Below are 15,456 nucleotides of genomic sequence, written 5' to 3'. Positions count from 1 at the left end.
GGCTATTCTTAGATATCAATTTGGGTCCCAGTTCTCTTGTTTAGCATGTAATGGTTCTTCCTAGTTTTGTGACATCTGTCTATTTGATAAGTATTAACTATGCTTTTATCCAAGGTACTGATAAAAATCTTAAACAAGACAACTCGCAGGACAGCTCCTTGTAGGATTTTGTAGGACATATTCCCTCCTCTCCTTTCCCAATGGCATAGATCCATTAATCACTAATCTGTGGGCATATTCATTTAACCAGTTCCAAATTTATGTAACTGTACTAACAACTACCACACATCTATCCTTCTTGTCCACAAGATCATCAAGAGAGACTCTGTTAAATGATGTTCTAAAATATCAGTGTATTATGTTTAAGGCTTTCTACTGATTGATTAATTTAGAAACTTCATCAAGAAAGGAATTGATTAATTTAGAAACTTCATCAAGAAAGGAAATTAATTTAGTTTGGCACAGTCTGTTCTTGATGTAGTTATGTTGGTCCTTAGTGGTCACTGTGTCTCTTTCTTAGTGCTCATACCCCATCCCTTTAACAATATTTTCTAGAATTGTGGAAGTAATTAAAGTCAAGCTCTCTAGCATCTAGTTTAAAGAGTACTTTCTTATGCTTTTTTTGTTTTTTGTTTTGAAAATTGTGTTGGGGGTGTTAGGGGAAATTTACTTTCTCCAGACGTGCAATACTGTTCTTTTCAGTTTTCCCAGAGATCATTGATAGAGGCTCAGCATTTATGTTTGCTGGTTCTTTCAGTGCCCTCAGATGTAGCTCACCTGGTGATGAGCTCATTAAGATAGTTAGTTGCTCTCTTAGCATCTCCTCACTCATCTTTGATTTCAGCCCTCTAAGCTGTTTCTATCCTATCCTTCCTAATCCTATTCCTTGGTGAGGAGTGGGGGAAGAAACTAGAAACAAAGTAAATGTCAAGTAATTCTGCTGTCGTCATAGTCCATAATCAGCGACCTAGCTAAAGAGATGTAGTCTTAGTGGCTTGTTTGGTCTTTCTCGCATCCCCAGTGTAGCTTTTCTAAAAAGCAGCCCTTCTTACGGTTTTTAATATTTATTCATTGACCTGTGTGACCTTGGGCAAGTCACTTAACCCCAATTGCCTAAAAAGTAAAAAAAAAATTTACTCATTGACAACTTTAACTCATCCTGGGTGTTAATACTCCTTGCTCTATTCTTACAGCACATGTTCCTCTTATATAGTCATCCATGGCTAATTATGATTGCAGCATAGGATTGCATATTTAAAGCTGGAAGGGACCTTCAAGCTCAGTTAGCCTAGCTGCCTCATTTTACTGATGAAGACTTGGGACCTGGAGAAGTTAAGCAATTTGAACACATGGACTCTGACTCCAAATCCAGTATTCTTTTCATTGTATCACTCTACACTCCCTCTCCCTCTCTCTCATTTTAATATTAATTTTTACATTTAATTTTTAAATATTTTAATTACCTTTTTTTTAATTAATATATCCCTTTCCCCACCCAGAGAGTTAACTTTTGTAAGAAAAAAAGGAAAGAGGGAAAAAGGCAGATTAGTAAAACCAGTCAACATATCACTTGTGCCTGACAATTTATGCTGTATATTCCATACCCATTGTATCCCACCTCTGCAAGGGAAGGATAGTGGGGACATTTTTCCAACTGGGGCCAGACTCGTTTATTATAATTTATATAGCAGCCAGTATGTTTTCTGTTTTTTTCCATGTTCATTATTGTGTTCATTATTTATGTTTTCCTGGTTCTGCTTATTTCATTCAGTGCATGTCTTCCTATGTTTCTCTGAATCCTTCATATTCATTATTTATTATAATGTGGTAGTGTTCCTTCACATTCATGTACCACAGTTTGTTTAACCATTTCCCAGTCAGTGTGCATCTACTTTGTTTTTGGTTCCTTGTTTCTTTAGAAAGTACTGCTATGAATATTTTGGTGCATTTGGAATGCTGTTCTCTGTGCGTGGGTTTTTTTTTTTAACTAAGTTGGCCATTGAGTTCCCTGTGCATACACATTAATTTCTTTGAGACTGCTATACTTTGTTTCTCAATGGAGTTGCCAAATTTTGTCATTTCTACCTACAAACAGTTTTTACCTCTATCTCCTTTTCTCTACTCATATAGTCAGCATCCTGGCTTACCCATAATAGATATCTCCTGAGCTATTACATTGAGCTCTTAATTTCTTTCCCTGACTCAAGTGTCTCCATGCTTTAATCCATTCTCCACAAAGCTATTAAAGGTGATTTTCATGTAGCACAGGTCTTACTGTGTCTTTCTCAGTGAATACCAATAGCTTTCTATTGACTTCTAGAATCAAAGATAAACTTTCTTTGGCTTTTAAATTCTTTCACCATCTGACTCTAGTTTACCTTAATTTTTTTCTTTTGTGACTTTTTTTGTTTTGTATTTTATATTGTTGTTTTAAAAATTGTTTTCATTTCCAAATTTTCTCTCTCTCTGTCTCTGTCTGTCTGTGTCTCTCTCTCGGTAAGAAATATGATACCCATTATACATATGGAGTTGTACAAAGCATATTTTCACACTAGCCATGTTGTGGGGGAAAAAAGCAAGAAAAATAAAGAGAAAAACATGCTTCAGTCTGTACCCAGAATTCATCAGTTCCCTATTTGGAGGTGGATAGCATTTTTCATCTTGAGTCCTTTGAAATTGTCATGGATCATTGTATCAGTCAGAGTTGCTAATTCTTTCACAGTTGATTTTTTTTGTTTAGGCAGTTGGGGTTAAGTGACTTGCCCAGGGTCACATAGCTAGTAAGTGTCAAGTGTTTGGTCTGAGGCCGGATTTGAACTCGGGTCCTCCTGACTTCAGGGCCGGTGCTCTAGCTGCCCTCATAGGTGATTATTGTTACAATATTGCTGTTACTGTGTACATTGTTCTCCTGGTTATTTTCATTTCATTTTGTATCAGTTCATACAAGTCTCCCAGGTTTTTCTGAACCCTTCTTTACTTCTTACAGCACAATAGTATTCCATCATGTTCATATATCATAATCTGTTTACCCATTCCTAAATTTATGGGCATCTTCTCAATTTCCAGTTCTTTGCCACCACAAAAAGAGCTGCTATAAATAGTTTTATACATTGTTCATGACTTTTTAAAATTTTATTTTTTTATTATGAAAATAAAAAAACCCAAGCATTTCTTGAACTTTTATATTAGTCAGTTAACAAGGATTTATTTTCTCTCTCACCTCCACACTAAGTAAAACAAAACAAAAAACAAAAACCTTATAACAAATATGTATAGTCAAGCAAAACAAATTACCACATTGACCAGGTCCAAAACCATATGTCTCATCTGCGCCTTGAATCTATCTCCTCTCTGTCAGGAGTAAGGGACAGCATGGTTCATCCTTGGTCCTCTGGAATGGTGGTTGGTCACTACACTGATTAGAATTCTTTTTCTAAAATTAAACCTTTTTTTTAATAAACAAAAATGTATTTTCTCTTTCATTTCCCTCCATTAAAAAAAAAAGCAAACTCCTTGTAACAGATATGAAGAATTAAGTAAAGCAAATTTTTGCATTGGCCAAGTCTGAAAACACCTATCTCTTTCTGTATCTTGAGCTTATCTCTCTGTCAGGAGGTAGGTAGGATGCCTCATTAGTCCTTTGGAATGGTGGTTGGTCACCGCATTGCATTGATCAGAGTTCTTAAGTCTTTCAAAGAAAACACAAATATTTCACTGTATAAAGAACAAGAAAGAGAATTATGTTTGGAAATCAAACCTCTTTTTTGTAAAATATATAAATTTAACAGGATAGTAACAAAATCGTTCAGTTTATGTCCCCTTTTACACTTTTTGTCTTCTTTGGACATTTGAAAATGTTTAATTGATGCTCTTTCTTTTTTTCCCCATATATGTCAGCATCCGCTAATTCACCCTCTTCCCCAAATAGAAGCCCTCTCTTATAACAAATTTATATAGTCAAGCAAGATTACCAGCACATTGTCCGTGTCTAAGACTGTAAGTCTCCTTTTGTAACTCTAATTTATAAGCTTTTGGCCAGGAGGTGGGGGGTATAGTTCATCATCAATCTTTTGAAGTTACGATTACTTGGTTGTTCCTTTGATCAGAGTTCTGAAGTCTTTTAAAGTTGTTTTCCCTCACATCATTATTGTGCCAATATACCTTTCCAACAATCTTATTATACATTACCCACTTTCCTACTAGACTTACCTTCTTGCTGTTCCTCATGTGAGCTCTTCTATCTCCCATCTCCCAAGCACACAATGCCCTTTCTCCTCACCATTGCCTCTTAGAATCTTGTTTCTTTCAACATCGTATTCCTTTCCCATTAAGCTTTTCCTGATTTGCATCACACCTGCCCATTGCTAGTGTCCTCTCTCCATTATCCTATATTTATTTTGTACATATTATATGTATTTTCTTTATATCTATGTCTCTCTGTTTCTTTATTGTTCCCTCCCTCAAATTCTCTTATTTTCAATTCTCTTCTGTGCAGACAGCTGCAGTTTTTCCCTACATGCCCGGTCTGGCGAGGTGACCCGCTTCACCACCCCAGGATTCCCAGACAGCCCCTACCCAGCACGTGCCCGCTGCCAGTGGGCCCTGCGTGGAGATGCTGACCTGGTGCTGAGCCTTACCTTTGAAAGTTTTGATGTCGCAGCCTGTGATGATGTTGGGAGTGATGTGGTCATGGTATATGACTCCCTGAGCCCTGTAGAACCTCGAGCCGTGGTGCAGTGAGTATGCCAGGACTGGAGCCTCTTGCCATACTTTGAGGGAAAGGTAACAAACAGGTTGATTCTGCAAGGAGACCAGGGTAGCATAAGGAGAATAGATAGGGAGATGATGAGATGTAATGATCATACTAGCAAGTGTTTCTGTCGCTTTAAGGGCTACAAAGAACTTTATGCATGTCACCTTATGTGCTGCCTTGAGATAATATCTGCAGGGTAAGCTTAAGGCATTGGTCTTATAGTGTAGAAGTATAGTATTGCTTTTAGCTAAAGGCCATCCTATAACTTCTAATGCAGGGGCTTTTTTTTTAAGGCAATCAAGGTTAAGTGACTTTCCCAGGGTCACACAGCTAGTGAGTGTCTGAGGCAGATTTGAACTCAGATCCTCCTGACTCCAGGGCTGGTGCTCTATCCACTATGCCACTTAGCTACTCCTAAGCAGGGTCTTTTAGCCTGGGGTTCATGAACTTTTCTTTTTATTGTATTGATAACTCTTTTTCAATATAATTGGTTTCCTTTGCAATCCTCTGTATTTTGTGTTTAAAAACATTGTTTTGAGAAGGTTCTAATGCCAAAGGGGTCTAAGATACCTTAAAAAGTTAAGAACCCCTGGTCTAAAGCAAGGAACAGGCACAGTGTGTGGAGTGAGTTACAGAATAATGTTCTGAGGATTCAAACATGGAACATTTCAGAAGCGATTTCATCAGTGGACTCCCCAGACCAAGCTATCATCCCAGCTCAGTTGTCAGACCCAGGAGTGGAACACTGACTGTGGACAGGGGGCATGGCTCAGTGGTCACTAAATCTGATTCCTGAAATGTTGGCGATTGGAGTCAAGGTTAAGATCCAGTTGGAGGTGGGGAAGGATGCATGGGGTGGTTCACCTGCATCTTCTTCCCTCAAGCTCTCCCTCCTTCCCCTCTTGCAGGCTATGTGGCACTTACCCTCCCTCCTACAACCTGACCTTCCTCTCCTCTCAGAATGTCATGCTTGTCACACTCATCACCAATACTGTGCGGCGCCACCCTGGTTTTAAGGCTGTGTTTTTCCAGTTGCCCAAGATGACTGGTAAGGAAAGGGTTTGGGGTAGTGGTGATACTGGTGGTGTGAGGGGAATGGGGTAGGCAGCTGGGTGGCACAGTGCATCGAGTGCCAGGCCTGGAGTCAGGAAGACTTGAGTTCTAATCCGACTGTAGACACTTACTAACTGTGTGACTCTGGGTGAGTCATTTAACCCTGTTTGCCTCAATTTCCTCATCAGTAAAATGAGCTGGAAAAGCAAATGGCAAACCACTCCAGTATCTCTGCCAAGAAAATCCCAGAAGGGGCCATGAAGAGTCAGACACAACTGAAAACAATTAAACAACAGCAAGAGAATTGAGGTGGGGGTTGTATGGAAACCCTAGAGCAGGGATTCCTAACATTTTGTGTGTCATGGAACCTGTTGACTGGTGAAGTCTCTGGCCCCCTCCTCATAATAATGTTTTTAAATTCATAAAACAAAATACATAGGATTAAAAAGGAAACCAACTATATTAAAATATATTATATTTGTATTCATATAAAATATTAAAAAATAAGCTCAGGGGCCTCAGATTAAGAACCCCTTCCCTAGAAGATGCCGCTGTCACCCACATAGGGCATGCTTAACAACAGAGCACAGATGATTTCTGTTTGAGCCTCTCCACTCTCTCATCCTACATGGCTTCTATATGGCTGCCAGATTGATATTCTTAAAAAAAGTTCCTCCCCACATTCCTCCCCTGCTTAAGAAGCTGCAGTGATTCCCTATTGTAGCTTGGATAAAGCACAAATTGTTTTGTGTAGCATTTAAAGCCTTTTGCAATCTGGCTTCCCAGTTTGTGACAAAAAATTATCATCCCTGACTATGGGATTGGACTAATTTCACATGACTTCCCCTCATGCACTCTCTGGTCCAGCTTAGATCAGAGTGCTTCCTGTTCCTCAGACAGCCCCCTAGCCCTTTTCTCTGTACCTTTGCATGAGCTGTCCCACATGCCTAGAACATACTTCCTCCTCACCGCTGCCTCTTAGAATCTCAAGCTCCCTTCCTCAAGGCTCAGCTCAGTTTCCATCTCCCATGTAAGGCCTTTCCTGATATTCCCAGTTGTTTTTGCTTCCCTCCCTCCAAATGACTTTCAGTTTACTTTGTAGATTTTATTTTGATTTATTTGTATGTATGTTCTTTTTTCCCTCTTCCCCACTTCTTTTCTCCCAGTAGAATGTAAGCCCCTAGAGGGCAGAGACTATTTTTTGTCTTTATAACCCAACTCCTAACATAGTGACCAGCGTATAGTAGGCTCTTAATAAATGCTTACTGAAAAAAAATGCTTACCAAATTCAGTTGAAACCTTTGGTAGCAAGGATGCTTGGGAAAGTGGAGGCTGGAGGGCCAGCTAAGGGGCAGCTAAGGGATGATTTGAAATATGTAATACTGGAGTCTCAAGGGCAAGGGTCCTTAACCTGGGGTCTGCAAATTTTTTTAAGAAGATATTTTGATAACTGTATTTTAATATACTTGTATTTGTAATCATATGTCTTTCATGCATTCCAAGAACATTATTCCGACATGGGCTTTACCAGACTGTCAGAGGGTCCATAGCACAAATCAGGTTAAGAACTCCAGCCTTCGGATATTGTTCTTTATCTGCTGACTATAAGGTTGAATCAGCAGCTTGGATTTAAAGGACCACCTTAAAGGAAGCTAGTGAAGACTTTGGTATGTCCAGCCACCACACAGAATTTTCAGGTCCTCACATCATTGCTGTTCTTCCCACACCAGAAATTAGGGGAAAAACAAAAAAGGACAGTGTCTTTGGCTTTTCACCTAGAAGCTCTCATTGAAAAGAATCCATTTGATACATCTCTTCTTATGCCTCCCACTCAAACTCTTTGACTCTGGATCCCTGACACTTCTCGTGTTTTGACTTTCAGAATGTGGAGGTCGCCTAACTGGAGTTGAGGGGACATTCAATACCCCCTACTACCCAGGCCACTACCCCCCCAATACGGACTGCACATGGGACATTGAGGTAGGAGCTGGGTGTGTCTAATTATGGAGTTAGTAGAATAAGGAAGGAGAGAAGGAAGAAGGGGTGGGAAAAGGCTACATGTTCTTAGGCACCTTGAAGAGGGCTACAGGAGAGAGTGATAGTCTTCTAGGCAGGACTGATCTCCAGGTCATTCCAGTCTCTTTCTTCTCTAACAACCCTCCAGTGCTGGAAATACAAACTTCCTTTAGCAACAATTTCTGGTGTCTCACCCTTGCAGTTGGAAAATTCTGCCAAACATCTCTTCGTGGGTGGGGAACCTGCAGCCTCGAGGCCACAGGTGGCCCTGTAGGTCCTCAAGTGTGGCCTTTTGGCAGAATTTATTCTGTGAAGTTTGGATTCAGTCAAAGGGCTGCACTTGAGCACCTAGAGTGCCACATGTCACCTCAAAGCCACAGGTTCCCCACCCCTGATCTAACCTATGACCTTTCTGCCACAATTTAAGCCAAATGATGTTAGATTTGGTCAGAATCAAAAGATCTGGACTTGCAAGTCAATGCCACTTCCTAGGTCTATAACCATGGGCAAATCATGTCATCTCTTTAACCCTCAGGTTCCCCGTATGTGAAACGGGGATAATCATACTTGTACTACCTGTCAGAGTCATTGTGAAGAAAGGACTTTGTGAACTTGAAAGCACTGTATAGGATGGCCCCAAATCTTAGTGCAGCTCTGAGCTGCTTAAGATATTAAAGCTTAGATTGCGATGAAATCTTTGGGCCACCAGATCTGAACATGAGTTGTTATTATCCATATTTTCAATGTCTTTGGTGCTGCCAATATTGGGGGTCACGTCAGGGGAAGGAAATGATAGGTAATGAAGAATTTGATGAAGTAAATAAGAAAATTTAGATCCTTTTTTTAGGAGCAGGGGTGATGAGAGAGGGACTTTCCTTTACAGGATGTTGGGATAGATGAGGGGAAACAGTTGCTAAGTTTTACCTCCCTTTGCAGGTCCCCAGTGACAAAAATGTCAAAATTCGTTTCAAACTCTTCTATCTGGTGGAACCTCACGAAACCCTGGGTACCTGCACCAAGGACTATGTGGAAATCAATGGGGAAAAGTAAGTGTTCTGGGGAAATAGGAATTCCTGAGAATTCTCAGAGAGGCTGTCTACCTAGAATCCTCTGTGGTGGGGGAGAGGGGGAAGCCTTGCTGTCACCTGTGTGGCTAGATCCTCAACCTCCCCTCAGGTCCCAGCTTTGTCCCCCCCTCAGGGGTCTCTTTAAATTCTGGCTCTCCAGTGGGGGTTTTCCCACCTGCTTTGTGGATGCTTTCCCACCCTACTTCCTGGTCCCGTAACCCCTTCCCCCCATTGGCTGGGGGTTCAGTAATGGTCACGGCAGTGTGCACAGCAGTGTTCCTCTCCTCTCCCCTCCAGGTTCTGTGGAGAGAAGGCACAGTTTGTTGTTTCCAGCAACAGTAACAAGGTCACTGTCCGTTTCCACTCAGATGAGTCCTATACTGAAACAGGTTTCTTGGCCGAGTACCTCTCCTATGACTCCGATGACCGTGAGTAAAGAAAGGGTTGGCTTTGGAAAGTTAACTTGTTTGGAAATTGGACCAAGATGAGCTTTCTACTTTTTTTTCATATTTGTAAAACATTTTATAGCCATTATCTTATTTTATCCTCACAAAGATCTGGTGAGGCAAAGAAGGCAGGCATGTTGAACCCCATTTTACAGATGACAAAGACTGAGGCCCAGAAAGGTCAAGTGATTTACCTAAGAGTGCACAGGTAGCAAGTGACATAATCAGGATTAGAACTAGGATCTATTGATGCTCAGTCTTGTGCCCTTTCTAATTTATCATGGTCTCTCTGGAAGTCCAAAACTTCCAAAGAGATTTCACTAGAATTCTCTGATCTGCATCCACTGGTGTCCAGGGCTATCTCTTGTTATAGTCCTTGCCCTTAGATGCTGAGTAAGGGTTTTTCAGAAATCCACTCAATTGATGGGACCAGGAGTTTTATATTTGAAGCAGGTGGTCCTTGCCCTGAGCCCTTCCAGCCCTGCTGGCCTCAGAATGAAATGGAAGGTGTTTTCCATTCTTTATTCATTGTGTGACTAGAAAGATGCCTTGATTGTAATAGAGAGGTGTAACAGTCTGCTAGTGGAGCGTTAGTAGAGTTGGCATGAGAACTGCAGGCCTAGCCTGTCCCTCCCACTTTTCTTCGTCTACCCCCTTCCCCACAGCCTGCCCTGGCATGTTCACCTGCAAAACGGGACGCTGTATCGACAAGAACCTGCGCTGCGATGGCTGGGCTGACTGCGCAGACTTCAGTGATGAGCTTGAGTGTGGTAAGTCAGGGAGTCTGCTATGGGATAGACTTGGTTTCCAAGATAGTGGCCCTGGCCTTGTGACTCCTCCCTAGCTCAGCTGCCCACTCACCCAGCCTCTTGCCTTGCCCGTGTGGGAACATAATACCCCATGACTCCTTAATCCTATGGATACTGCTGGACCCTCCCCATTCCTTCCCCCACCCCAGAAAGTGGCTGTCCTGTGCCTGTCATAGGATGAACCTGGAGCTCACTGGGAGACCCTTCCTCACATGGAAATACAGTTATCCCTTCCACGTTGTGACTTTCCCCATCATGGTTTCGATATATCACAGGTTGGCACAAGAAATTAAATGGGAATTTTGGGGGAGTTTTGTGAGATGACATGCTAAAGCCAGCAGATGACACAGAAAAAGTTTAGAAACTCAGAAATGCACAAAATGTATGTATGGTATTGTGTGATAGCAACATATTTTATCTTTTAATACCATAATTATTCAGACTTCTTCATTGGTGTGAAAGGAAGGTCAAAAAATATTACTCAGATTTCAAGTTGTGGGGTTGCCATGCACCTAACCCCTGCCATGTGGAAGGGATAACTGTATAGTAGAGGTTCTCTTCAGTTCCCCCCCCCCCGCCCCGGTCTGGTTTGTGAATCTCTGTAATCTTTTGCCTGAATTGGAGATGAAGCATTTCTGCAGCATTTGCCCTGTAGCCCTGAACACTCTAGGTATTGCTTTTTTTTTCCCCTTCTACTTATGGAATATTGATACTTGGCTAAGCTTTCCTAGAGAATCACCAGATGTGCTACCTGAGATTCATGCCCCCTAAATCCCTTGTTTGTGAAAATGCCCTCATTCCTCCATCACTCTGCTGCTCACGCCTCTTCTGATCTCATCCTTCCAACAGTGTGTAACTCAACCTACCAGTTCACCTGCAAGAACAAATTTTGTAAGCCCATCTTTTGGGTCTGCGATGGCCTGAATGACTGTGGGGATAACAGTGATGAGCTGCAATGCAGTGAGTAATTCCTTTCAGGGTTCCCTGGGCATTTTGGGCTCCTCGGGAAGGGGCCTGAGTTCTTTCCTCAGAGGCAAAGTTGATGCCTGTCCCATTGACCCTTTTTCAGTATCTCATGGGGGAGGCTTCAAACTTGCAGCTGGGCCACAAGTGATTGGCAAAACTCTGTGTGGCCCAAACCATATTAAAATGTAACTGAGAGATATTTAATTAAATTGATAAAATTACTAGATGATGTTAATTTGTGGTTTTCCAAGTCAATATGTGGCCCACTGAGAGCCGTTTCTATTTGAGTTTGACACCACTGTTCTCAGGGACAGTGGTGGCTTGTCTTGGGATAGTGGGATGTCATGGGATAGAGAGAAACAATTAGCTGTTTGTTGAGGCTGTGTGCTTTTTCAGGCTGCCCAGCTCAGACCTTCAAGTGTGGCAATGGAAAATGCATCTCGGAGAGCCAGAAATGTGATAAGCAGGATAACTGTGGAGACGGGAGTGATGAAGCTGAATGTGATAGTGGTAAGGGCTGAAAAAAGAGCTGCCCTAGCACAGGGCTTGGCTCTGGGCTTGTTGCAGAGGTTGGGGACCTCTCTTGGGAATTTGGGGTTCAAGATATCAGAGATTGCCTCTAGAACAGACCCACTTCCTCTGGGGTATTAGGAGTGTTTCACTCCATCTGCTTTTCCCTTGCTTCAGTCATTGAGGATGCTGAATTGAGTATACACCTCGTAACTGGTGCACAAGTGAGAAATAAACCAGGCTCTCTGACCTTCAGGGAGACATGCAGTCTAAGTGGGATATAGCACCCATTCAAAGGTATTAGGATGCATACAAAGCAATGTATCTACAAATATTATTCAATAAATGCAGACAACACTGCATACTATTTGGTGGGAGCAGAGTGGGAAAGGAATGGGAAGTGAGGGAAAACTTCTAGAAGGTGGTGAATCTTGAGAAGTGTTTTGAGGCATGGTTGGGATATGGGTTGGTGGTCCCAGGGCAGGGTGAGCTGCAAACTGTATTAGAAGTTAATGGGCTGGGCATGGAGGTACCTACTATAATTCCTGCTGTCGCAGAAGTTGAATCTGATGGATAGCTTGGGTTTGGGAGTTCGCAGCTGTAGTGGAGTTAAAGCAGAATGGGTGTCTGCTTTAACATGGTAAACCTCAGGAGCAGGGGCCACCAAATTGCCCAGGGCGACCAGGCTTAGGTCAGAAAAGCCACATGTCCAAACTTCCCTGCTAATCAGTAGTGGGATTGGGCCTTTGAGTGGCTGCTGCAAGTCCAACCTCGGTGAGAGAGGGAGGCCCAGTCTCAAAAAATAAAACAAGACAAACAGTTTGTGGGTTGGAGTAATTTATGTCTGGTGTGGCCAGGATGTTTCACCTTGGTGCTGACTTCCTGAGCCTGACAACGTGCACTACAGGAGAGAATGGAGTCTTATTCCCCATCCTCAGCTTTGACCTTTTTTCCCCTTTTGTTGTCAGTTCGGACTGTCCCCTGCACCACTTACACGTACAAGTGCCTCAATGGAGTGTGTCTGAGCAAAGGGAACCCTGAGTGTGATGGGAAGAATGACTGTAGTGATGGCTCGGACGAGCAGAACTGTGGTATGGACATCCAGGGCAGGCCCAGATGTGGTCCCTTTACTTTGGGTTTCTCTTTGCCCCTGATTTGTAGGAAGCAGCTGAGGGGAGCCAGCCTCCTACTATGTTAGCCTCTGTAGCCATCAGGAAGGGAGAAAACCAGAACATGGCTTTCCTTGGCCATTTCCCCAACTCCTTCTTATCAGCTCTGTGGTTGGGAATCTGGGCTGCCTTTCAGGTGTTTCAAGCCCTGAATTTGAATACAGCTGTAGCAGTTAAGTGAATTTACCTTTCTTTTAGAGCCTCTTGAAATGTTGTATGTAAATATATGCAAAGGAGGAATGGTTTAAAACCTTTGAAACTAAAATGTAACTAAAAATCAGAACTCTCCTAAATTCACACCAGCCAGGGGGAAAGGGAGCTAAAACAGGTAACTTAAGCTTCCAAAGGATCTCCTGGGGTAGACTCGGGGGGGTAGGAGTTAAAATTCCTTGGGAAAATTTGACCTGACCAGGCATTTGAGAATGTGCTTCAAAGGAGCATGTCAGGGCCCTCGATGGTTATAGCTTTATTATAACATTAGTCCATATCTGAGGTGGCTCCTAGAGAAAAGTCTCCATTTTAATTCTCTGGGGCCGGCAGAATGGGCCTTTGGGCAATGGGGGGCTTCCTCCTCCCAGCTCACACACCCTACCTGGATTCTCTCCCATCACTCAATAGATTGTGGACTCCGGTCATTCAGTAAAAAGTCAAGGATTGTTGGAGGCCAGAACTCAGATGAAGGAGAGTGGCCATGGCAGGTGAGCCTCCATGCAGAGGGCCAGGGTCACCTCTGTGGGGCATCACTAATCTCCTCCACCTGGCTTGTCTCTGCAGCCCATTGCTTCATGGATGAGTTAGGAATCAGGTAGGTGGCTATATTCTTAGAGGCTCTACCTGGGATTGGAACACATAGGGTGGGGATGGGGGGACAGGGAGAAGGGAAGCTTCTTTGTATCTTCTGTGGGCTTCCTTCATCTCCTTGCAGTATTGAACAGGTATCCCTGCTTTGTGTTTTATGAAATACTTTACAGAGCATGTTGGTCTTTTCATGAGTCATGCCAACTCATGGGCAGGGCAGGGCTTTTTAGAAAGAGCCGTAGTGGAGAGTCTGGGTAGGCAGATACTATAATATAATGGAGACCACAGGTCACCTTGCTGATTTAATGTCCATGATCACTTGCAAGCAATGATGATTTAGGACTGAACACCCACCGAGTCAGGAAATTATGTGGTCAGGTCAGACCTGTGACTTAGGAAGATTATTTTGGCAGGGATGGATTGGAAAGGGATAGATGGAAGGAGGATGTTATTTCAGTTATCTAGGCAAGAAGTGATAACGGCTTTATCACAGCATCATAGACTTAGCTGCAAAGGCCTTAAGAAATCATTTTAGAGACAGGGAACCTGAGAGCCAAGTTATTTGTCTAAGGTTGCATAGTTAGTAAGTAGGAGAACTAGAATTGGAACACTGAACCAAGGTTGGTGGAATTTTGAATGGAGATAAGGAGATAGATGCAAGAGATATTGTGGAGATTAAACTGACAACCGTTTAGATATGGCTGGGGGGAAGGAATGGCAGCTAGTGGCACAGTGGACAGAATGTTGGGCTTGGAGTCAGGGAGACTTGTCTTCCTGAGTTCAAATCTGGCCTCAGACACTTAGAAGTTGTGTAACCCTGGGCAAGTCACTTAGCTGTGTCTGCCTCAGTTTCCTCATCTTTAAAATGAACTGGAGAAGGAAATGTCAAACCACTCTAGTATCTTTGCCAAGAACACCCCAAATGGGGTCATGAAGAGTCGGACATGACTGAAAATGACTGAACAACAACAATGGGGGAGGGCATGGTGAGAGAGGGAAGAGTTATAGATGATTCTGAGTCACGAGGCTTGGTAGTGCCTACAACAGCAATAGGAAAGCAGGAGTGCAGTTTTTTTGGGTTGGGGGGTGAAGGTTGAAAATGATAAATTCTGTTTTAGACTTGTTGAGTTTGTGATGTCTATTGATATGAAGGTGGAGATGTATAGCAGGCAGCTGGTGATGTAGGACTGTAGTTCAGGAAGGAGTATGGGGGGAAGTAGAGGTATAGGTTGGAAAGTCATCTGTGCAGAAGTCATAATTGAACACAAGGGAGTTGATGAAGATGACCAAGAAAGAGGATATGGAGAGAAAAAAGAAGAGGACCAAGAAGGGACTCTTGAATAATAATCCACATTATGGGGTGGGGAAGAGGGAAAGAAGATGAATTCCCAGTGGCGGAGTAAGTAGACAGCTATGTGAACTAGGAGAGGATGACATCTTTCAGACTTAGGAAGAAGACCGTAGACAGTAGGAAGCCACCGAATTTGGTAAATGGGAGGTCATTCACAGCCTTAGAACATGAGGAAAGGGGAGTAATGAGAATCTAGAGCTATTGAATAGTCACAGCTTTTTTAGGAAGTTTGTTGTTCTATGTCCTTCGTTCTCCAAGAGGACCATGACATCAGGGAGGTGATGCCATGACATACAAGTGAATTGGATTTAAGTGAGGGAGGGCTGTGCAAAGTCACCAGCCTCTCTTCTCCTCCATCTGGGTCTAGTGGCCAGATACTGATCAGGACAACTGGAGATGGCCCTGGATGCAGTGGGAGACCTTGGCCCTTTTAAGCTAAGGTCTTTAACAGGTCTCAGTATGACTGAGGCAACATCCATTCAGTGATTAAGGCTAGGTAAGAAATGAGGCAGAGAATG

At 42.8% G+C, this 15,456-nt stretch overlaps 1 protein-coding gene across 1 annotated transcript in view; it reads left to right on the top strand.

Annotated features, from left to right (window-relative positions):
* The window catches only part of ST14 (ST14 transmembrane serine protease matriptase), a 70,688-nt gene that overhangs the window by 48,660 nt on the left and 6,572 nt on the right, over positions 1 to 15,456 (top strand). The window contains exons 7-16 of the mRNA XM_020963812.2: positions 4,496 to 4,736; positions 5,662 to 5,801; positions 7,689 to 7,786; positions 8,759 to 8,868; positions 9,187 to 9,317; positions 10,001 to 10,105; positions 10,994 to 11,104; positions 11,507 to 11,620; positions 12,589 to 12,711; positions 13,408 to 13,594. Coding sequence (XP_020819471.1) covers positions 4,496 to 4,736; positions 5,662 to 5,801; positions 7,689 to 7,786; positions 8,759 to 8,868; positions 9,187 to 9,317; positions 10,001 to 10,105; positions 10,994 to 11,104; positions 11,507 to 11,620; positions 12,589 to 12,711; positions 13,408 to 13,594 — 1,360 coding nt within the window. The remainder of the gene's footprint in view (positions 1 to 4,495; positions 4,737 to 5,661; positions 5,802 to 7,688; positions 7,787 to 8,758; positions 8,869 to 9,186; positions 9,318 to 10,000; positions 10,106 to 10,993; positions 11,105 to 11,506; positions 11,621 to 12,588; positions 12,712 to 13,407; positions 13,595 to 15,456) is intronic.

This window comes from Phascolarctos cinereus, unplaced genomic scaffold, assembly GCF_003287225.1.
Source record: "Phascolarctos cinereus isolate Bilbo 61053 unplaced genomic scaffold, phaCin_HiC Scaffold_726;HRSCAF=1367, whole genome shotgun sequence".
NCBI lineage: Eukaryota > Metazoa > Chordata > Mammalia > Diprotodontia > Phascolarctidae > Phascolarctos > Phascolarctos cinereus.
Note: the sequence above shows the minus strand (reverse complement) of the source record. Positions and strands in the feature narration are given on the sequence as shown.